General features: G+C 37.1%; 3 protein-coding genes across 3 annotated transcripts; all 3 read left to right on the forward strand.

The window, feature by feature from the left end:
• The first annotated feature begins 3,520 nt into the window (after positions 1-3,520).
• On the forward strand, positions 3,521-6,672 carry LOC120279421 (probable inactive poly [ADP-ribose] polymerase SRO3). The gene is made up of 6 exons (XM_039286355.1): positions 3,521-3,679; positions 4,636-5,122; positions 5,218-5,459; positions 5,564-5,694; positions 5,800-5,895; positions 6,323-6,672. Exons 2-6 carry the CDS (start codon positions 4,638-4,640, stop codon positions 6,371-6,373), a joined length of 1,005 nt encoding a protein of 334 aa, XP_039142289.1. The 5' UTR covers positions 3,521-3,679; positions 4,636-4,637; the 3' UTR covers positions 6,374-6,672.
• Positions 6,673-7,313: 641 nt separating this feature from the next.
• LOC120279346 (protein NO VEIN-like) lies at positions 7,314-20,674 on the forward strand. The gene is made up of 13 exons (XM_039286273.1): positions 7,314-7,831; positions 7,933-8,270; positions 8,555-9,272; positions 9,573-9,677; positions 9,855-10,032; positions 10,584-12,388; positions 13,874-14,086; positions 14,818-17,076; positions 17,245-17,357; positions 17,937-18,339; positions 18,461-18,778; positions 18,858-19,115; positions 19,235-20,674. The coding sequence occupies exons 1-13, from the start codon at positions 7,370-7,372 to the stop codon at positions 20,333-20,335; spliced, it is 8,271 nt and encodes a 2,756-aa protein (XP_039142207.1). The 5' UTR covers positions 7,314-7,369; the 3' UTR covers positions 20,336-20,674.
• Positions 20,675-20,850: 176 nt separating this feature from the next.
• LOC120279464 (transcription initiation factor TFIID subunit 8-like) lies at positions 20,851-21,785 on the forward strand. The gene has a single exon (XM_039286395.1). It carries the CDS (start codon positions 21,091-21,093, stop codon positions 21,766-21,768), a length of 678 nt encoding a protein of 225 aa, XP_039142329.1. The 5' UTR covers positions 20,851-21,090; the 3' UTR covers positions 21,769-21,785.
• The last annotated feature ends 317 nt before the right edge of the window (positions 21,786-22,102 follow it).

Here is a 22,102-nt window from a genome sequence, read left to right on the forward strand (position 1 = left end):
CATATCTACTTGTCTTCTTTCTTTACAATAGGAAACAACATCTCAAGCTCTTACTCAACGAGTCTTCGTTGTTGTGATGTATGGGCATCTTCCTACCTTTTGTTATAATTGTGGGAAGATCAGACATGGTTTCAAAACCTACACTCAGACGACGGGAACCGGGCAGGACCGAGTTTCTCCACCCCCTTGTGTGCCATGAGGGTTGGCGGTCAGCTTGAGTCATGTCCCGGATCTCGACGGATGAGTGACGGAGATGGAACTTCAGTCTTTTGTCTCTTCTCCACCGGCGGCTCTTTTAGAGACCCCTATTGTCCCTTCGGATACCGATTTTAGACCATGTATGTTGGTCTCCCACCGGCGAAATTGCGCTCGAGGAAGCGGTACTGGCTCACATGCTAGTCACGCGATCTCGAGCGTGGCAGCCGATGTGAGAGACGGATCCAATGGATCTCGCCCTTCCCCTGTTTGAGGGCCATGTGGCGGCTCTAGCTGGCGCGGTCAAGGAGGGCATCTGGATTCTTGCACCAAACGTCCTAAGGCTCCTTTTCGGGATTTGACATCTATTAATAATCCTTCTGATATACCATATTGCTTGCAATGAATGGGTCAAAAAACTTAAAGAGTGGTAAATAATTTTTTATTGAAAAACATAAAAAAAAAAAAATTTGACAAATCACATTATAGCCCCCTTAAAAATGCATATTTTCTATGTTTATTCACTATTTTAATTTACATACATACTTTAATACACTTATTTATAAATCTACATAATACGACTTCCATTAGTTATTAAGGATGACATTGGACAAATGAAAATCATTGTTTTTTACAAACATGCTAAAATTCTCACTCGCATATATTTTTCCTCATTACCATTTGCTTAAGAAATCTCCAAGTCAAAGTACTCTAATTAAAAAATGAGAATTTAATTTTACTATAGACCTCTCAAAGAAAACAATACAAGAAAAAACCCTTAACTATAGGGTTTACGGTGCTAAACAACTAAAAATAGAAGATAATGTTTTAACTTCAACATGACATTCATCAAATTCCAAAAGACTTTACCTTGAATAACCTTTGAAAAAAAAAATTAAGAGCAAGTGAGTGACTTAAAAAATTAATGAACAAATAATCCCCAAAGTTTTTTTAATATTAATGAGAAAATAACAATACATTATTTTCTATTGCAATGACAAATAAAAGATGCATTTTTAGTTATAAAAAAAATGAGAATACAAATGTAAGAAATAGTTTTACATTTGTTTGCATTTTATCATATTATATTATTAACAAATTTTATAATATTTAGTCAATGACTGAATACTACTTATGTAAAAAATTACACTGCTGCTCTTGCAGGTTGCAGCCCTTTGGAGAAGGATACAAAACTTGTTGCTGAATTACAAACTCTTAGATTTATTATCCACCATTAGTTGCATGTTCATCATATTTTCCTCTCCTGTTCTGAGCTCAAAGATTTGCTGTAAAATTCTGAACCTTTGTGTGGATGGCATCACTAACACTGGATTTTTACTCTCCATCATTTGATTGTTGCTGTTTGCTGGCCTCAAGTTCATGTCTTTTCCCGGATTTCGTTGGCTCCTGCTCCTGGTTTGGCTTCTCATGCTGCTAACCTTCACTCCGTTATTTTATTTCATAACGGCAAAGACCTTCCCCGTTGGATCATGCGCCGATTAATTTCAGCCGGTTACACTTTTAATTAACTCCTATGTTTGTTTTTGCTTTCCTTGTAATATCCTTTGTCTCCCTTAGTGGTGTCAAACAGGCCGGCCTGGCCTTGCACAGCACGGGCCCGTTGCGGCCCGGGAACTGTGCGTCGACCCGTTTAGAAATACTTTAAAATTGCTAAAAATATAAAAAAAAACCTTAAAATTCAAAAACATTGAACTAAAAGCCATATTGACTAAAAAAACAAAAAATATACCAAAAAATTAAAAAAGAAAAAACTTGCGTTTTGTGTGTCGGACCATGTTGGCCCGAAGCAGTCCGTGGGCTGCAAACCCCCTAGGCCAGCACGGCCTGAGATTGGGCCGTATCTGGCCCGTACATGGCACTGTAGTACCGTGCTTGAGCCAAACACTACTCATAAGTTTATTGTACTTATTATTATTATTTTTTAATAAAATGGATAAGTAACTCATCTCAACCAATGTTGTTTGAGCGGGTTGATTTTTAGATTTCTCATTTAACAAATAATTTTTATAATCATCATTTTAATGTGAAGCTGATTACACCTAATAGTTCAAAAGCATACTAAATTAAAAATAAAAAATAAAAAACCTCAATATCCATCATCATGAGCAACTGAGACATCCTCCGCTGTCATTTTGAACTAAACCACCCTATGAACATGGCCATGTGTTTAAGTAAAATGAGTTTAATACATTAGTTAGATGGATCAATCACTCATTTTCTCATTGGTCTGTCCTTTTTTTTTTTCATGTTTTTCTCGTTGTTGTAATCCACTTACTTAACCATTGGAAATTAGGTTTGGTACATATATTTATTTTTATGTTTTCCATTTTAAAATATTTTATGATTCATCACTTTATCCTAAGGTTTTTTTTTTTTAAAAGCATATCTTTCAATTTTTTTTAAACCAAAAACATAGTATCAAATTAATATATATACGCGAAAAGAAAAAAAATTAGACATATGAGAAATGATCCCGCAATGAACGAGTGAGAAATAATCCCACGAACTAGGTTTTATTGTAATTAAGACCAATAAAATAGAAATGTGGCTTATCCTTACTTATTAAATTGCCTCAGTTTAATAATTTATAAAATAAAAAACAACAATTTTGACCAACTTATTCATATATTATATAATAGAAAAAAACAAAATTTATAAACCATAGTTAAAAATGAGTCACGATTCTGTAATAACCACGTCCACTGAATTATTTATCTGGACATATACACATAATTAAAAAATTTATAAAATATAATATTATATTCTTTAAAAATATATTAATTTTTTTTACATAGACAAATCACATATCAATAAGTGATACATATAAAAATTTTAATAATAACTTAAAAATATATATATTTATTTTTTTAATATGAATAAATCACGTGTCAGGAACAAACACAAACAAATATTAATCACGACACACTGCACTAGCTTTGACCAATGCGTTTCGAACACAAAGAAGGGCAAAACCAGTACCTTCTTGCCACGCGGACACCCAACCACAGTGCCCATCCCAGTTACGAAACCGCCCACGATTTTTATGCCGCTATCAGCCACGCCACCCCATGAATTCACTCACCCATGTCTTCACGCCCAAGACAAAGCCCACCTTTTTTTAATTCACCATAATACCCTCCTAAAATAAATGAATTACAACCCATCGCCCAATCTCAACCGTCCTTTGTTGAACTGATCCCCAAGAAACTCATCAGCGAAGGGCATTATAGTAATTTTAGACCGCATATGATGGTATAAACTAACAGCGCCGCACCGCCAGATACGAAAACAAGAGGCGGTGCGATGAGACCCGCGCATATATAAATCGCACGTCTCTTCTTCTCCGAAGCCTAGCGTTTTCAAATCTCACGTCTTGCGAGCGCGAGATCGAGAGAAACATCAGAGATATTCTGCGAAAACATTCGAGGATCGTAGCTTTTGGAGATTCCAATCATCGTCGGAGGTGTGTTCTCTTGTTCTCTTTTTGTTTTTGTTTCTTTTTCTGATCATTTGGGTATTGTTTTTAATGGCTTGATGAATTTATTCATGGTGATTTTGGAGCTTGATCTTTTGTGTTTTGTTGGATTGCTTGGTGTTTCTTTTTTTGATTGTTTGGGGATTATTTGAGTGCATTGGCATGTTGAATTGATTAATGGTGAGTTTGGAGCATGATCCTTTTGGTTTTGCTGGATTTTTTTTTTGATGTTTCTTGCTTGCTAAGAAAGTGATGCTGTTTTCTATTTATGGTCAATGTTTGTCTTATGTTGGAATGCTTCAAAGAAAAAAACTGTTTCTTGTAATTTAAGAAACTCTAGTTTGCCATATTTGGATTTGCGATGTTATCTTTATATCTAGCTTCAGTTCTTTGGGCGAGGAGTTCATATTTTCTACGTAATATATATATATTTTTTTTTGGTTATGGATTTTTATGTGTGCATCTGTGAATAGTATTCATCATGCTTGGGCATGTGCTCAGAAGAGGGTATTCATTTTCTGATGTTTGATGCTTGGAATTTTCATCTTTGTCATTCTGAATTTTTTTAATTTATTTTTTAAAAGTGGATTGTCATTCTGACTCTTGAAGTGCATTATTGACGCTCTGTTTGATCATATTGATTAGGAAAATTAATTCATTGGAAGGTACTGTATGTGCATGATCACTGTTTGATCGTATTGATTAACTGGAAAATTTTGGCTCGATTGTTAATTTATCTGGCTTCTCATGTTAATGAGGCTTTTGATTTCTTTTCCGGTCAAGCTGTGATGTAAACAGTTTTATCTGGTATTAGGATTTTTTTTAGCTAAATTTTTTTATGCCCTGTGAATTATCAACCAGATGTAAGATATTGCTGTTGTCGACCTGTGAAGTTTGAGCGCTGATTGGTCATCACCATTTTGTATTCTTGTTGTTGTTTTCAGTAATGTGCATTAGTAGAATGGGTGGACGAGTCCACAATGAAGAGCAATCAGAAATGAGTGATGAAAGTTGTAGCAGTCCCGTCTCAAGCAACATCACAAGCGGTTTTATATCTGAGAGCCAGTGCGCCTTTTCGAAACTTGGGTTAGTTAGTCTTAATGTAGATGATGAGGAACACATTCTGCTCAAACATCGGTTCTATACAAGCATTGGTGCTCTGGCACAGCACTGTTCTGTTGCGGCTATCCACCGGAACATGTATTGTTCTCCCTTGGGAAGGGCTAGCTTGGAAAGTTTCAGGCTTTTCTTGAAGGCCACAAGACAGAAACGCAATGGAAATGCGAATGTTGTCAATGGATGGCTTGGTACTTCCCAGGATGGGATTCATAGGATCCTAAATGATGGGTTTGGCATTTATGGGATGCCTGAAGATGATGTGCCTCATTGTTTTGGTTTATGTCTTTATTCAGAGCGTTCAGCTGTTGACAGGTAACGTAATATATTTTCCCTAGAGCTTTTTATGAGAAATTCTGAAATAAAATGGAGTTTTGATTAATTTGATGTCTCTATGTTTACATTTGCAGTGTGATGTCCTCACCTGTTGATGTGGATGGATTAAGGCATGTCTTGTTTTGCCGTCTCATCTTGGGGAGCACTGAGGAAGTTCCTCCTGGCTCAAGACAGCTTGGTCCAAGTTCAGATAAATTTGATTCTGGTGTAGACAACATGCAATCTCCAAAGAAATACACCATTTGGTATCCCCATGTGAACACTCATATATTGCCACTGTACATTTTGAGTGTTAGGCTTGACTTCCGTCCTAAAGGTGTGTATACCATACCAAACTTGGTAATTTATCATAGTAGTATTTGACCTTAAAACTTGTTTATATTTGTTATTATGGGAGGGCTTATTCTGTTGATTTACCAGAAATGCAAACTGTTCCTGTGAGGAGGCCTACTTCACCATGGATGCCTTTGAGTGCCCTGATAGCTGTGCTTTCCAGGTCTCTACCTCCTTCTCAAATGTGCTTGATCAGGAGATACCACAGTGATTATATGGTAGGTTGCAACAAAGGCCATTTTCGTTAATCTTCCTGTAATTAGACTTAATTTGCATGCCGGAGAATTCATAGATGGCAGTCCTCACAAAGTTATGTAATGCAGGAGAAAAAAATATCCAGGAAGCAACTGATCTTTCAAATCAGGCAAATATCCGGGGACAAAATACTGATTTCAGCTATTAAATCTTTTCAGGATAAGGTAAATCTGCTTTTACATTTTCTTATTTATTCATTGCTTGCATCTTTCATGAAATGAATATAGGATTCCTAGACTCAATTTTTTTAATAATCTTGAACTTATGTTGCATTAATCAGTTGAAAATAGTAGTAGGTCCTGATAATTCATGGTTGGTAAAAAATTGGATTGTCTTGTGACTTTGTTTCTACAATTCTACGCTGTGCATAGTCTTCCTTTTGTTTTCAAAAACCTTCAAATATTGATTAAACATGCGTGTAACACTGTATGAATTTAAGTGAGATGTTATTTTCCTTGCTGTTTCTTGTAGCTTCTTGTGTGATGATTGTGGTTTATTGCAAATGCAACAATTGTTTCTTGCTGATCTTGTTGACATTTGTACTTATCTGCGTATTGTGTTGGTTTTATTTATTTATTTATTGACATCCAGCAACCGAAAGCAGCAGCATGTACATCAGCTATGCTCATCAAGAGCGAGTAGACGTGCCTCTGTTCATCACCAGCAGACAAATGAATCAGCAAGTGTGGATACCTTGACACCAAACAAATGCGAAGATTGTGGATGATTACAAATCATATTGATGCTAAATTTGCCTGCTGTACAGCAAATGTTGTTTACTTGTTTTAGTTCATGATGACTAACCATAGCAACTCAGTGACACCTGAATGAAAGCATGTGTTTGCTAGTCTCAAACAAAAGCAAAACAATTCAGCAAATACTAGATCTTGTATTTGTTGCCCAATGTAAATTCATGAATGGAGAAGAAGCTGGGGTTTTCCCAGGAGAATTTAAAAGAGTCCTTCTTTGGCTTCCTTTTTTTTTTTTTCTTCTTTTTCTTTGTTTCATTTGAACAAAGGAAATTGATTTTGCTCTTGATTATTATTATTATTATTTAATAAAATTGTTAAATCACAAATTTGTTAAAAATGAAAAAAATAATGTGTATATGAATTTTTTTTAAATTTAAATTATTAAAAATTAATCGAAGAATAAATCAGTTCAAGGCCATTTGATTTAAATGGTTAAAAACATTAATATAATTCCTCATGTTTTGTGCCGAGAATCTCTTGTATGGTGTGCTGAATGAGGACATATTCGAGACATTAACTTGTTTGCACACGTGTTTAACAAGTACGTTCAAAACATTAACTCACTTATCATAGAGATGCTAACAAGTTATTTAAGACCTTCATAAATATATATATATTTAAAAAAAAAAAGATAATTTACCTTCATTATAAAACGTATATCTATCCATATATATAAATATACAAATATTTCAAAAATTTAAATTATTAAATTTTATCAATAGAATAAAAATAAAAAAAATAAAAAAATAATAATAAACTAAAAACAAAAGGGAATGAAATAGGGAATTTTATCAAGTTAAAAGATTCATCACCCGCTTGGAGACCAAAAAGCCAAAAACCCGCGGGTTTTTTGGTTTTTGTTTCTCCGCCGCCTCTCTCTGCTCTCATGGCGCAAAACAACCGCCCCTTCGCCGGCGGCCACCATCGCCCCAACTACTTCCCTCCAAACCCTAGCTTCGCCCCTCCGTTCAACCCCAACATTCAAACCCCTAATTTCTCCATTCAAAACCCTAGCTTCACCACTCCCTTCAATCCCAACATCCAAATCCCGAATTTCTCAATCCAAAATCCTTTTTTCCAGCTCAACCATCTCCTAAATTCTTGCCTCCCGAACCCTAGCGTACCTCTGCACTCTAATCCATCTCCAAGTCCTCAAGTGACCCTTGAGAAGGTCGACAGTGCCGCCGTCAAGGCTCGCGATGACATTGTTCACGCTGGCGATAGCGTCTCTGCTTGGAAAGTTTCGCAGGCTGTGCTTGTTCAGCTAAAGGTTGATTCATGGAGTTCTCTCGGATTTCATCTTCTTGATGTCCCTTCTATCCGTCACCTCACGGCCATCGAAGGGAAGGTATACCTCCTTTTACTTCAACCAATTCTCTGTGTTATTTTGTTGGTTTATTGATTCCCTTTTTTATTTGAACATTCTTTTGTTGTTTCTGGGCTGTTTAGGTGAACGCATTTATTCATTGTTTTGTGAATTCAAGAGGAATTACATCATTATATGATTTGGAGCTTGCGATATGCAAGAATGAGGGTATTGAGCTGTTTGAAGAGCTTGGTCTTGGGCCTCTCGTTCGCCACCCTCTCGTGGAGCATTATTTCTCTGTTCCTCCGAACGTGACTGAAGTTTTTAAGATCACGAGCGAGGATATCATTTGTTACTTGCAAGAATTTATGGGTAAAAATAAAAGGAAGATGATCATGGTGCAGGAGTTCTTGGATTTCATTGCAGTACAGAAGGCTGTCAAGTGCAAGGAAATGCTTGGTGTGCGGATTCGGAGCTTGGGGTATGTGTTCTGTAACTTTCAAGGATAAGGCATGCTCATGTTGATTGTCTACTTTGTTTGTCTTCCTTTAAACCCACTTAGCTTGCATAAATTGTGATCAATACGAGAAATGATCAGTGATTATGTTAACTCTAAGATCATGAGAGAAATGACATTGAATCTTTATCTAATACTTGTCTTCCAGTTCTCTGCATAAATCCAGAGTCTAGATCGCTAATCATTTTTTTTTTTTTATTGTTGTTCTGTGGTATCATTGGTTATAGACGTGTGATTTTCTCATGTAGGCTGCATGTATCTTATATTCGGGAAGCGAGGAAAGCAGAAATAACAGCGCTCAGAACATCAAATATTATTAGGAAAAATTGTAATGTAGGAGCAAGTTCAGTAGAAAGTGATTATCCACAACCACTGGGCAGACTCACACAGAAGGAAATACTTGACAAGAGATTTGGCTTTATATCCAAGCGTATGAAATTATTCTCCTCTTCATGGTCTGGTTTCGGGGCTAAGCATATTCATTTTGATTCCTCTGATGATGATAACAATCGCCATTACAATAATGATGGCATTGATGTTGATGTTGATGTTGATGTTGATGATGATAATGATGATGATGATGATGATGATGATGATGATGATGCTTGCCAATATCAAAACTCTTCTACTGGCAAGGGAAGTGGACAATCTGTGAGTAGCTGCCCTTATCCATCAACAACAGAAGAGATGGCACGGCTGAGATTAAAAGCTGGAAGTGTTAAGAAACCATCTCCAGGTAATGGAATAATCAGGGAGAAAGGTGGTCAAGGCCTTTCTGGTAGAAAACGGAAATTTGAAGAGAAAAAAGGGAATGCTATTTATCCAAAAAAATTGCAAGACAAGCATCGAAACTCTGATTCAAATTTATATCGGATGAAATATGGAGATCTTATTCTTCCATGTGGTGACATTGCAAAGTTTGTAGGAATGTGGAAGGAGGCTTGTCAAGAACGCACCATTTTTGAGGTATTTGTAGTTTAATAAGATACTATGTCATCAAATTATTTAGTTAAAGCTGACATATACGAGCTGAACTTTTTTTCCTCTCTGTATCATGTTTGTTATGCAAAGGCATACATGCTTTTTTGTGCATCATGCACTTTATCCACTGTCCTTGAATAAAACTCTCAAACTATGTGATCTTGTGTTCATAACAATTGATTGTTCCCTTATTGGTCATCTTCCGCATATGCACTGTCTTAGCATGTTGTTGTAGAAGAAAACATTGATTAGGAAATGATGGTTTAATTGTCTGATTGAATTCAGGTTGTCGATATGATGATCAACTTCTATATGCCAAAGTATAATCGTAAAACGAAGGTCACAAATGTCTTATCATCCTTCCCTGTAATTGGGCTCCTAAATGTTGCAGTGAGTTTTTCCTCCTCCTCCTCCTCCTCGGTATAGATGCAGGAAAAAAATGCTCTTCTTCTTCTTCATCAGTGCACACTTTCCGTTTTCGGATTTTATATTCTTTACTTAGTGGTATAGATGGAGGAAAAAAATGCACCATTGTGTAGATTAATTGTTAGCATATGATGCTTGCAGGTGTCAGCCATTAAATATGGAAAACTGGACGCTTGTTATGATGCTTCCTGTAATACTGCTGAACATGAATATGCTCATCAAAGTTCCGATCCATCTATTGATATTGCGCATATTGGGCAATCAGTTAAAGAGAATACTGTATTACATGCCAATAAAGATGTTAAGGAACCAGGCCATGGTATGTCATTACCTCGTCTCCAGGCCTAGCAGTGTAGGGTCTGCTTATAACTCTTTTTACGGGTTCGCTCTCATTTTAATATATACTTTTCCATGTTAACTTATGCAGCCATAACTCTTATTATTATGGTTCAATATCATTGGTGCTCTCCTTTTTTAGACCCTTGCTTGGCCATTTACTTAACATCTTAATTGCTTAGTATCATGGATCCTGTCTGGTTTGGGTATATAAACCAAACATTATAGTTGTAATTCCTAATAATGAATAGAGTAATATGATAGCTTCTATTTATGCTGCTTTGGCATCTGATGATCAAAATCTATCGATCTTTCCTCTTCTCAAACCTCATCAGCTTGAGAGTAGTGTTTTATATTTGTTTCAAGGTGATGAGATGAAATCATGTTGAAATCATGATGTGAGCTTAACTAAAATTTCTTTTTTGGAGTATGATTTATCATTCCACCTTTCCTTCATATTATGACCTCTTTAGTTCATCATTCAGCTTATATTGTGACTTGTCTCAAGTTTCGAATACATGTTTACTCTTGCAGGTACTAGTGTTGATAATATTATTAAAAAAATCACTGAGTATTTCAAAGGCAGCCATCATTCACCTTTTGGTGGAGCATTTGGGATTTTTAAGAAGTTATGTGATTGTGAAGCTTGGCTGACTAGTCAATATGCTGTTAAAGAATTTACTTCTTTTGGCCATGGGAATTTCTGTGAGTTTTTAGAGAAACACTTTTCTCTTTTTCCAGTAGAAATACATGACTTATGGGGGAGTGGTGTTCAGAAGCGAGCTTGTGGAGATGTTGCTATGTTTCAAAAACAGCTGAGTATTTTTGTATCTCAGGCTGAGAGTACAGTAAAGGAGGGTGGTGCTACAATAAATTATATTTCTACGCTTCTAAGGAAACAATTCCCTACGATTAGCTTGCATATAAATGAAAATGAACCTGAGATAGATCTTATCAAGAAGTATAAAGATGATAACTGTGTAAGTTGTGTTGTTTTCTCTTCAACATTGTTAGGTGAAAACTCTACAAGAAACCAGGAAATTTGCTATAAAAATTTACCAGATTCAACAGAGTATCTGGACAATATTGGCCATCAAAAAATTTCTTATGGAACTTTCTCTGCAAAAGATGCCATTGAGTGCCTTCTTAAGGCGCCAATGCTGTCAGATCTCCTGTCATGGTCACATTGGGATACTATATATGCTCCATCACTTGGCTCTCTCTTAGAGTGGCTTTTGAATGATGTGAATACCAAACAATTGTCATGTATTGCAACAATTGATGGAAAGTTGATCAGGATTGATCCTTCTGCTATTGCTGATGAATTTTTGGAAGCTTTGATTCGTTTTTCTTCTTTCCAATCAGCATTGAAATTATTGTCTTTGGTAGCTGTATATAAGGGAATCAGCAATGCTCCCGTGTCTCTATTAAAATGCTATGCTGAACGTGCTATTAATGTTATACTGAGAAATTCTTTAGAAGACAAAGAAACAAATGTTGGTGTGGGATACTTGATAAATAATAGTTCTATGGAAGGACAAGGTACTTGGAATGAGTTTGCCAAAACTTATGCTACAGTTAATTTTCTTGGAACTCCTGCAACTAAAGGGAATGAACAAGCTGAAGACCTATTGAGGGCTAAGAGAGTGCTTTATTCTGTATCTAGACTTATACTTGATTGCCTTAGTTATCTGCCGTCAGAATTTCAAACTTTTGCTGGTAATATCTTGGTTACAGGTTTTAGGTCTGTGACCAAAGATGCTCATTTGCTAATGTTGCATGAATGTTCTCAGACTGATCAGCGCATAATGCTTCACGAGATTGGTTTGTCCCTTGGAATATCAGAATGGATTGAAGATTTTCATCTGTTCAGATCAACAACTGCTAATGGTTTGTTCATGTCTTGTAAGACCTTAAGTTTAGTCTCCAATTCTTCACTAGGAATTGATCAAAATCAGACAACTTATGCTTCTCAGGAACCTGTCTTTAGCAATATTAAGCTTGCTTATGAGGCTGATGAAAATCATCAGGCAGTTGAAGCTCATAAGATAAAAGATGATGCACATTCTGGAGATGAATACAATGAATTTGGTGAAGTCAATCGAAGTGAGGATCTCAATAAAATTTCTGTTGGTAAATCTTGCATGTCTGGACATGGCAAAATTGGAGATGCAGCTCTTATTATTGAGTCCATTCGACGAGAAGAATTTGGTCTGGACCCAAATCTTAACTCTGATGAGAGTGTCTTCCTCAAAAAACAGCATGCTCGCCTTGGAAGAGCATTACATTGCCTTTCACAAGAACTATATTCACAGGATTCACATCTTCTTCTTGAGCTTGTAAGCATTTACTAAACTTATCTTTGTTATCAGTAAAAATTGTCTTAATTTATAGCTATCTTTGTACATACTGTTGGCTGAAGATATCCTTGACAACTGCTTGTAAAATTCTCTCCTAATTCCTTCCTTGACAACTGCTTGTAAAATTTTCTCTCCTAATTCCTTCCTAACTTTTTTATGTTTGTGGATGAAATAGTATTTGAACTCGTTTTTCTTTTTTCATTTTCTGCTTAATTTTGTGATTGCTAGCAACTCTGTCTTGATATGTATGCCAGAATTAATTTGTGTTGTGTGTAAACATTAAATCCAATACAAACACAATTACAAATTTATGTGCAATTCACGCTTTGGATTTTTTTTCCTTAAAAACATTTCCCATGTTAGGTAATGATCACCTATGTTGCTGGCAAAAGTCTCTGTTGTATGTTATGTTTAAACTTGATGTGAGAATATTTAGTGCAACTTATCTGATCACTGTCACATTTACATCATTGAAAGAACAGAAGGATTATAAGGTTATACTTGCTGCATTTCTTTCTTATAGCCACCCTTTCAATTGTTGAAAAAGGATCCTGGGCTAATTTGGCTATATTCATCTGATTGCTTCATGCTTTGACCAGTTTCCATTATTGTGGTTTTAAGTATTAGGCTTTCTACACTTGGTGTGAAATATGTATGTTTATATATTTTTGCCTGGTTTTATTTTGTAGAAGGTCTGTAAGTTCCTGAACACAGATTACTTGTTGCACCCTGGTACTCCTTGTTTTCTCTCCTGTTCTGACATGCTTTGTCTGTGTTTACATTTTAGAATCAAATGCTTAGGTGTTTTATTAATGCAATCAATCACCTGCTTATGGAAAAATGCGCTTGGTCATATATTTTTTAGGGTAAATTTTTTAAATAGTCACCCAACTATTCGCTCACTTTTATTTGAGTCATCGAATTATAAAAAAATTTAATTGGGTACTTTAACTTTAGATTCACGTTCAATTGGGTTACCCGGGCGAACTCCGTGAACAACGTATTGACGTGGCATGCCATGCCATGCACTCTTGTCATATCAGCATGCAACGTGAACAAATAATCAAATTCGATAAGAGACATTGTTGTAATCTATCTGATAAAAAAATTTAAAAATCAAATTACCTTTTATTTATTTGACATGAAGGACCAGGTACATAAGTTGACTATCTTTAAGGTAAAGATGGTTTTTATCCACGTGGTATGCTGATGTGGCAACAGGGCATGACATACCATGTCATGTCAACATGTTGTTAACGGAGTTAGCCTAGGTGACCAAATTGTAAGCAAATGTAAAGTTAGGGTATCCAATTGAAGTTTTTTATAATTCGGTGACTCAAATAGGAGAAACCGAAATAGTTGGGTGACTATTTAAATAATTGACTGTATTATTTTTTTATTTATTTTTAATATTTGCGTTAACCTGCTTTTGACTTGTGAATTGTCTCTCCATTGATGCACTAGGTTCAAAATGCTGATGATAATGTTTATTCAGAATATGTGGACCCGACACTGGTGTTTATTCTACAAGACACAGGCATTGTTGTTCTAAACAATGAACAGGGATTCTCTGTTGAGAATATTAAAGCGCTTTGTGACATTGGAAACTCTACAAAGAAAAGATCAGGTGCTGGATATATTGGGCATAAAGGGATTGGCTTCAAATCAGTATTTCGGGTAGCACTAGCTAGCTCCGCCATTCAGTAAATTGTTGTTAATTGTTTTTTATTTCTATTCACTAATTCATTTGGTTTCTTCCTGCCCTTTGAGTTGCTCCTTGGTTAAATATTGAATCAATGTTATACATTTTTACTGATGACAAGATTGTAACCAGTTTGCTGTGACCATTTACATACAGTGTGAGATCTAGCCTCTAGACTTTGGAATGATTGGTAGGGGTATTGAATTTCAATTTGTATGAAAATGCTTCGGGATCACTGCAATTTCGTAGAATTTGAATTTGAGTGCTTGTTTTTAAATTCCGCGATTTAATTAGAAAATAAAGCTAGATGAGCTCAATTAAAGAAATCTGACCTACACCAAGAGTTAAGGTATTCTATTTAATAATGTCCAATTTGAATCCATGATTCAACTACCATTCTTGTCATTTTAGTTCCAAAATCCAAAGGCCCTCAAATGCTGTCGTTGAAAGATGCAGGCTTTTATGCCTCTGCAACAATATCCTTTTATTGTTTTGACTCTGTTTCTCTCCACCAATTTTCACTTGTCTATTCTCACTTCAATAAAACAAAGAATGTTTTACGAAGATTTTGTCTTTTGATTTCCTTGCCCTTGTGTGCATATATTGATCCTAAATCTTTCCAAAACTTGGTATATCCTTGTTTTTCTTTGCTGATTTAGTTTTCAGATACCGTTCTTCTTTAACTTTTATTCTTACTGATCTGTAGGTCACTGATGCTCCAGAGATTCATTCTAATGGATTTCATGTAAAGTTTGATATTACTGAGGGTCAGATTGGCTTTATCTTGCCGACCGTGATTTCTCCTTGTGACATTGAAACGTTCCAGGGGCTTTTATCTGGCAATAAACATGAGCACGATAATACCTCCTGGAATACCTGTATTTTACTTCCTTTCAGATCAAAATTTAGAAAAGTGTTGGATATCCGGTCCATTGTTAGCATGTTTTCAGACCTTCACCCATCATTGTTGTTGTTCCTGCATCGACTTTGCTGCATCAAATTTAGGAACATGCTTGATGATTCATTTGTCATCATGAAAAAGGAGACTTTGGGTAATGGCATTGTTAAAGTTTCTCATGGAAAAGAGACAATGAGCTGGTTAGTGGTTACTGAAAAGCTGCAGGCAAGTGTCGTCCGGCCAGATGTTCAAAGTACAGAGATAGCCATGGCTTTCACCCTTCAGGAGTCTGAAGATGGAGTATACACGCCACATCTATTTCAACAGCCCGTTTTTGCTTTTCTTCCTTTGCGAAAATATGGCCTGAAATTTATTCTTCAAGGAGATTTTGTTTTACCTTCTTCCAGAGAAGAAGTTGATGGAAATAGTGCTTGGAATCAGTGGCTATTGTCAGAATTCCCTGCTTTGTTTGTTAGTGCTGAGCAAGCATTCTGTGCGCTCCCATGCTTTCAGAAAAACCCAGGAAAGGCGGTGACAGCCTATTTGAGTTTTGTTCCTCTCCCGGTGGAAGTTCATGGATTCTTTTCTCATCTTCCAAACATGATCATTTCCAAATTGCGGATGTCCAACTGCCTGCTTTCAGATGGTCCCAAGTTAGAGTGGGTTCTTCCATGCCAAGTTTTAAGAGGTTGGAATGATCAGATTCGCCTTCTTATATCTGATAGTTTACTTCAGAAACATCTTGGCCTTTGTTATTTGAATCAAGAAGTTAATCTGTCCGATACTTTGGCAAAGGCACTGGGTGTTCAGGACTATGGGCTCAAAATTCTGGTGGATATTATACAATCCATATGCCAGACAAGTGATGGTATTAAATTGATGGGCCTAAACTGGCTGTCTTTGTGGCTTCATGTGGTTTATTCTACGCTATCCAGCTATTCTTCTGGGCATCTATCTCTTAATACTGGCTCAGATCATGATTTGATTAATTGTCTGAAAAAGATCCCCTTCATTCCACTTTCAGATGGGGCGTACAGCTCAACTGCTGAGGGTCCAATATGGTTACCGTGTGATGCCTATGGTAATGGACTTGAAGGAAAGCATAGCTGTAAAGATTTTTCCAATCTTTATGCCAAACTTCGAATTGTTGACCCATGCTTTCTACTTGGTACTTCAAACACTCATGCATTAGAGATGAGACATGGTTGCATTCAAGTTCTCCGTAAAATCGGTGTGCAAGAGTTGTCTGCGCACGAGGTCATAACAAGACATATTCTGGTTTACATATCTGATGACAAATACATAAAAGATGACAGAAACTTATCTGTAGAGTATATATCTTTCATAATGCAGCATTTGCAATATGCTTGTGCAAGCTGTGATACTGAAAAAGCAGATATAATCTCAAAACTTCGAAAAGGATCCCTCCTGTTAACAAACCATGAGTACCACTGCACACAAAATGTGCCGATACATTTTAGCAAAGAGTATGGGAATCCTGTTGATATTGGTAGACTTATTGAATCAACCAATGCTGTATGGCACGAAATCGATGTTGCCTATCTGATGCATCCTACAACACAGTCATCAGCATTTGACTTGGTGAAGTGGCGTGATTTTTTGCAAGAATTAGGTGTCACTGACTTTGTGCAAGTTAATTCTGTCCATAAGAATTTGACAGATGTTCTCCATACTATTCCTGGGAGCATGGCATGCTGTGGAGATATTCAAATTGCATCATCATATATCAGTGACTGGGAATCACCTGAATTGGTGAGTTTGTTATCCACAATATCTTTGGAAGGATCTCGCGATAAATGTATCTATCTTTTGGGAGTTCTTGATAAAATGTGGGATGATTGTTATAGCTGCAAAACCAGTTGTGTTCTTAGCAGTTCAAATGAAAACAAGGAACTAATTGAATCTTCATTTATGAAATGTATCCGTGAGTTCAAATGGATAGCATCAACTTTGGATGACAAACTCCACCATTCTGAAGACCTCTTTTATGACTGTGAGGAAGTGAGCTCCATTTTGGGGAATTTAGCTCCATATGCTGTTCCACGGGTTAGTTCATTCTCAAAAATTCTCAAAGTTGTTGCGTGGTAGACATGCTGACATCTCAACAAACAGTTTCAGCTTAGAACTTGTTTGTTTAATTTGTTCCTTGAACTATATTTGAACTAATCTATATACTTCAATATTGTTTTAATATTTATCATTCCTTAAATGCAGGTGACTAGTAAATTGCTTTTGGAGAAAGTTGGTTTCAAATCACGAGTTTCTCTAGATGATGCTTTGACAGTTTTTTCTTCCTGGAGAATGTCGAAGCCATCTCTGGTCACAAGGTAACCTTTTTGTCTCTTGTCTACCTGTCATGCACCTTGCTCATGTCTATTATAATACTGAAATATGTGGAACAACTTTAAAACTTCAATGTGTTTGTAGCCTCAAACAGCTAGGGCTGAAACATATATCTCAAGCTATAGAATCGTGCTATCATGCTTAAGATTGAAGACCATGGCAATGCTTGATTTTTTTGAAACCTTCTCGCCATGTCCGCATATGAACAGATGCTCTCTTATAGTTGATGCTAACATTATTGAAATCCAGAGCTTTGTGAGTGCTGTCCATCTTTGGTCCTATTTTGGCTTATTAGTCTTTTTGGCTTGCAAGTGTTGTGTCATCTACTTTAAGGGATATTCCTGCAATTGGATTTACACAAAATACCTTGTGGCGTAGTCATCCTTCTGTTTGTGTCGGTTTACCATTTTTTGAGATTGTTTCCATCTTTGATAAAAGCTTGCTGACTTTTAAGAATGCTCGAGGTCAATTCCTCACATTTGGAGGGAATTGGACTCCTTGTTTCATTTGCTGTGTATTTTATGGTCATCATGTTGCCTAATGATTTTGCTTGCTTCTTTCAGCACTGCTCAAATATCAAAGTTTTACACCTTTATCTCGGATAAAATTACCCAAGGGAATTTTCAGATTACCAAGGACCTTGTTTCGAGTCCATTCATATTCATTCCATCTGATATTTCATCTAAATGCAATGATGTCGTGCCCGGCATACTCTTGTCCTCCGAAGATGTGTATTGGCATGATCCAACTGGTTGTGTGGACAAGACGGTGGAAATGGCTCGTTTGTGCGCTTCAATACAGGAGACTGGTTGTCTACATTGTAAGGCATTGGCGACTGTCTACCCTTCCCTTCGTGATTTTTTCGTAAAAGCATGTGGTGTGCCTACCGTTCCTCCGTTTGGCAGCTATCTTTCTATACTGCTTCAGTTGTCAACTGTTTCATTGCCTTCTCAATCATCTCATTTGGTAAGCATTCTTAACATACATCATGAATGATTGGATCATGGCAGAGATCGTCATTATTCTTGTTTTTTATTTTTTAGTAATAGAACTTTGCACATATGTTGTATTTTTAATTCTCTTTCAGGTTTTTCGGGTTTTTCTTAAATGGAGTGATGATTTCAATTCTGGTCTAGTCGATACTGAGGAATTTGTTGAATTGAAGGATAATCTTCTCAAGTTAGAGAACACAATACTTCCAATCTTGGGGGATAGATGGGTTTCCCTCCATCCTTCTTATGGTCTTATATGTTGGTCTGATGATGACAAACTGAAACAACAGTTTAAGCATTGTGATGGTGTTGAGTTCTTAAATTTCAATGAACTTGGTAACCAAGAAAAGGAAGTGCTCTCCGAGAAGGTTGCCAATTTCTTGCAAAAGTTAGGTGTTCCCCCACTTTCACAGGTATCAACTTGGATCAGAGCCTATACAAGTGATTGTATCCAGTTCTTTTCTGACTTACATCTGGCTGTTCTCTTTTCAGGTTGTTTCTCGTGAAGCAATATTTTATGGGGCAACAGATAATAAAGAAAAAGCTTCTCTTATCAATTGGCTATTTCCCTTTGTTCAACGGTATCTCTACAAGTTCTACCCCGAGGTGTATATCAACCTGAAGAAGCTTGGATTTGAGAAGCTTACTCAACTGCAAGTTATTGTAGTGGACAAGTTATTCTACAAGTACACTTTAAAAGGGCATGATAGCACCTCTAAGAAACGGTTCGAGGCTGCTTGTCTTCTCCAGGTTGGGACGTCTGAATCTCTCTTTTCTTTTTTATCTAACATTCAAGTTCCGTAATGCATTATCATCGGTGAATAAGAATGCGCCTTAAAACTAAAGCTCATTTCACCTCTCTTCTGCAGGGAAATATTTTTTATGTGACTCAAACATCCGACCATCACACAATGTTCTTGGAATTTTCTCGATTCTTCTTCAATGGGTCTACTGAGCTGCACCTTGCTAATTTCCTTCATATGATCACAGTCATGGCAGAATCTGGTTCCAGCATGGTACAGACTGAATTTTTCATTGTGAATAGCCAGAAGGTCCCCAACCTACCTGCTGTAGAGCCAGTTTGGTCCCTTTCATCCCTGTCAGCAGGCTCCAATTCAGCTGAAGCACCCCCACCAATCAATTGTTCTCCCATGAATAATAACACCCAGAATGCCCAATCATGCCCTCGGCGGAAACCAGGCATTAGTCCACACTGGCCACCTACAGACTGGAAATCTGCCCCGGATTTCAATTACGCCATGAACAATTATCTGCTGACAAAACCTTTGTCATCACTTGGTACATCTCTTGAAAATGCCACTCCCATGGAGGATATACCAGTTGTTACCGAGATTGAAGGGGATTTTGTCTTAGAAGAGGACATTTTGCCGAAAGACACAAGTGTATCACAAGATTCAGTATTGATCAATGGTAAAGCCCATGTAGCAGACTATCTTGATTCTACTGAATGGCAAATCAGCTCTAATCTGGACCAAGGAAACAGAGCATTCAGTTCACTACCTGCACAGGCTGATTCCTCAATATCCATTGAAACCGACCGACTTCTTTGGCACACTCCTGATGAGAACCTATCAAGGAGAGTCGGCAGGTTGGGGGAGTTGTTATCTTACAAATACTTTACTGAGAAATTCGGCTCTGCCAATGTGAAATGGGTTAATAAAGAAACCGAAACAGGTTTGCCATATGATTTGGTGATCGGTGAGACTGAAGAAAATAGGGAATACATTGAAGTCAAGGCCACCAAATCTGCAAGAAAAGACTGGTTCCAGATATCGACGAAGGAGTGGCAATTTGCATCTCTCAAAGGCGATGCCTTTAGCGTCGCTCATGTTGTTCTGTTATCCCAGAATAAAGCGAAGATTACCGTCTTCAAGAATCCATTGAAACTCTGCCAACAAAATGTAATGCAGCTGGCTGTTCTGATGACGAAGCAACCGAAGAACTCATGAACTTCTTGTGAGTGTGACCTTATTTTTCCAGGCTTTTCGGAGTGGTACTTATTTTCACTTGTGAAAGCTGTTTGCTTGTCAGTTTTGTGAGGGTTCTGCATTCTTACAAACATGAAATTTTCCATGTTTGTACTTTGTGCCGATCTGTAAATAATGATCAAAGAGGAGAGCATTAGTTATTAGATTCAATTCACTTCCCATACAGAAAAGCTTTAATCATTAGGACATTGTGCCAAAGTGAACATTGAGAAGAAAGTATCAATTATGATTATTATTTTCTTCATTGTTGTAACGTGTACCAGACATTGTTATTGAATCAAATGTCATTTTTCTCATTAATGGAAGGCTTTATTTAACTGCTTCGAGTCCAGTGTTTTAACTAAAATTACTTGGTCATTTTTCTTCTTGAAAATTTAATAACAAAAATTGTCAAAGAATTTTAAATTTATTTGTAATATATATATATATATTTTTTCAAATAATAAATCATCTAATTCAAAATTTTGTTGGGAAAATCTCTATAGAACACAAATTAAAAAAAAAACGCAGCGAACTCATATGAACTCAGCCAGGTGTTCATCAGCCAACTAAACACTACCGTTGGGCTTCAGTTCCAAGTTCGGATCCGAATCCCGCTATGATCCGATTAGGGTTTTATTTTATTTTATTTCATTTTATTTTTATTTTATTTTTCTCGTTTAGGGTTTCCAGTTTCCACTCTCTCCACTCGCGCTGCTTTGTTTCTCTTCATCGCCATGAATGGAATCCCTATCGCGCTTGAGAACCTCCATTCTCGTTCTCTATCGTCATCCTTCGCCTCCAACGCCATCACCGTTGCCGTCGCACAGATCTGCCTCAAAGCCGGCTGCAATGGCGCCCGAACATCCGTTCTTCACGCCTTAGCTGACATCGCCGGCCGCTACATCCAGGCACTAGCTCGCTCGGCTGCCGAAGCAGCAAACGCGCGTGGCCGCACTAACTCGAACCTCCTCGACATCACCCGCGCTATTGAAGACCTCTGTTCAAACTCAGGCTTCCGCTTCGCATCCGACCCTATGAGGCCACTACTGAAATCGGCGGTGCTGAAGGAGATAGCAGCGTTTGTGCGATCAGCGGATGAGATCCCCTTCGCGAGGCCGATGCGAAGGAAGGAGGCGGAAAAAGTTAGGGTTTTGATGAGCTTCGCACAGGTGGGGAAGGAGCCGCCATTGCGGCAGGTGCCGCGGTGGTTGCCGTGCTTCCCGGAGTTATGGGAAAAGGGGAAACGTAAGGCTTTAGTGGATTCGGGTTTGGAGGGGTTCGGGTCGGATCCTGTTCAGAATCCGGATCCGAAAAGGAGGTTAGTGGTGGTGAACAGGGAGTTGCCGGTGGTGAGAGCGAGGGTGAAGTTTAGGATCGGGTTGGGAAAGGACACGAGGAAAAGCAAAAAATAATAATAATAATTTTTTATAAAGAAATGAGAAAATAAATAATTACAAAAGGGAAGAGCTTGGAGTTCAGTTCTGGAGATTCGAACAGTGTTACATTCGCTGATGCCTATATTGCGTTACCAGCGGACCTGAGACGTTGTGTGACTTGGCCTTTTGTGGATTTAATCTTTATATATTATTTGTAACCAAATTTTGGGACCACACTTTGTACAAATTAATTTATGTTTCCAAGTACTATGGTTTTGAAATTAATATGTACTTTGCAAAAATGATGACTTTTTTTTAGAAAAAATCATGCATATATATATATATATATATATATATATATCACAATTTA

Source organism: Dioscorea cayenensis, chromosome 16, assembly GCF_009730915.1.
Source record: "Dioscorea cayenensis subsp. rotundata cultivar TDr96_F1 chromosome 16, TDr96_F1_v2_PseudoChromosome.rev07_lg8_w22 25.fasta, whole genome shotgun sequence".
Lineage (NCBI taxonomy): Eukaryota > Viridiplantae > Streptophyta > Magnoliopsida > Dioscoreales > Dioscoreaceae > Dioscorea > Dioscorea cayenensis.

Bases quoted from the DNA above. Each gene is read 5' to 3' on its own strand.
- LOC120279346 (XM_039286273.1), top strand. From the start codon at position 7,370: ATGGCGCAAAACAACCGCCCCTTCGCCGGCGGCCACCATCGCCCCAAC. The intron at 17,077-17,244 runs GTTAGTTCATTC...CCTTAAATGCAG, and splicing joins CTCCATATGCTGTTCCACGG to GTGACTAGTAAATTGCTTTT. The intron at 17,358-17,936 runs GTAACCTTTTTG...TGCTTCTTTCAG, and splicing joins AAGCCATCTCTGGTCACAAG to CACTGCTCAAATATCAAAGT.
- LOC120279464 (XM_039286395.1), top strand. From the start codon at position 21,091: ATGAATGGAATCCCTATCGCGCTTGAGAACCTCCATTCTCGTTCTCTA.
- LOC120279421 (XM_039286355.1), top strand. From the start codon at position 4,638: ATGTGCATTAGTAGAATGGGTGGACGAGTCCACAATGAAGAGCAATCA. The intron at 5,123-5,217 runs GTAACGTAATAT...TTACATTTGCAG, and splicing joins GAGCGTTCAGCTGTTGACAG to TGTGATGTCCTCACCTGTTG. The intron at 5,695-5,799 runs GTAGGTTGCAAC...TATGTAATGCAG, and splicing joins GATACCACAGTGATTATATG to GAGAAAAAAATATCCAGGAA.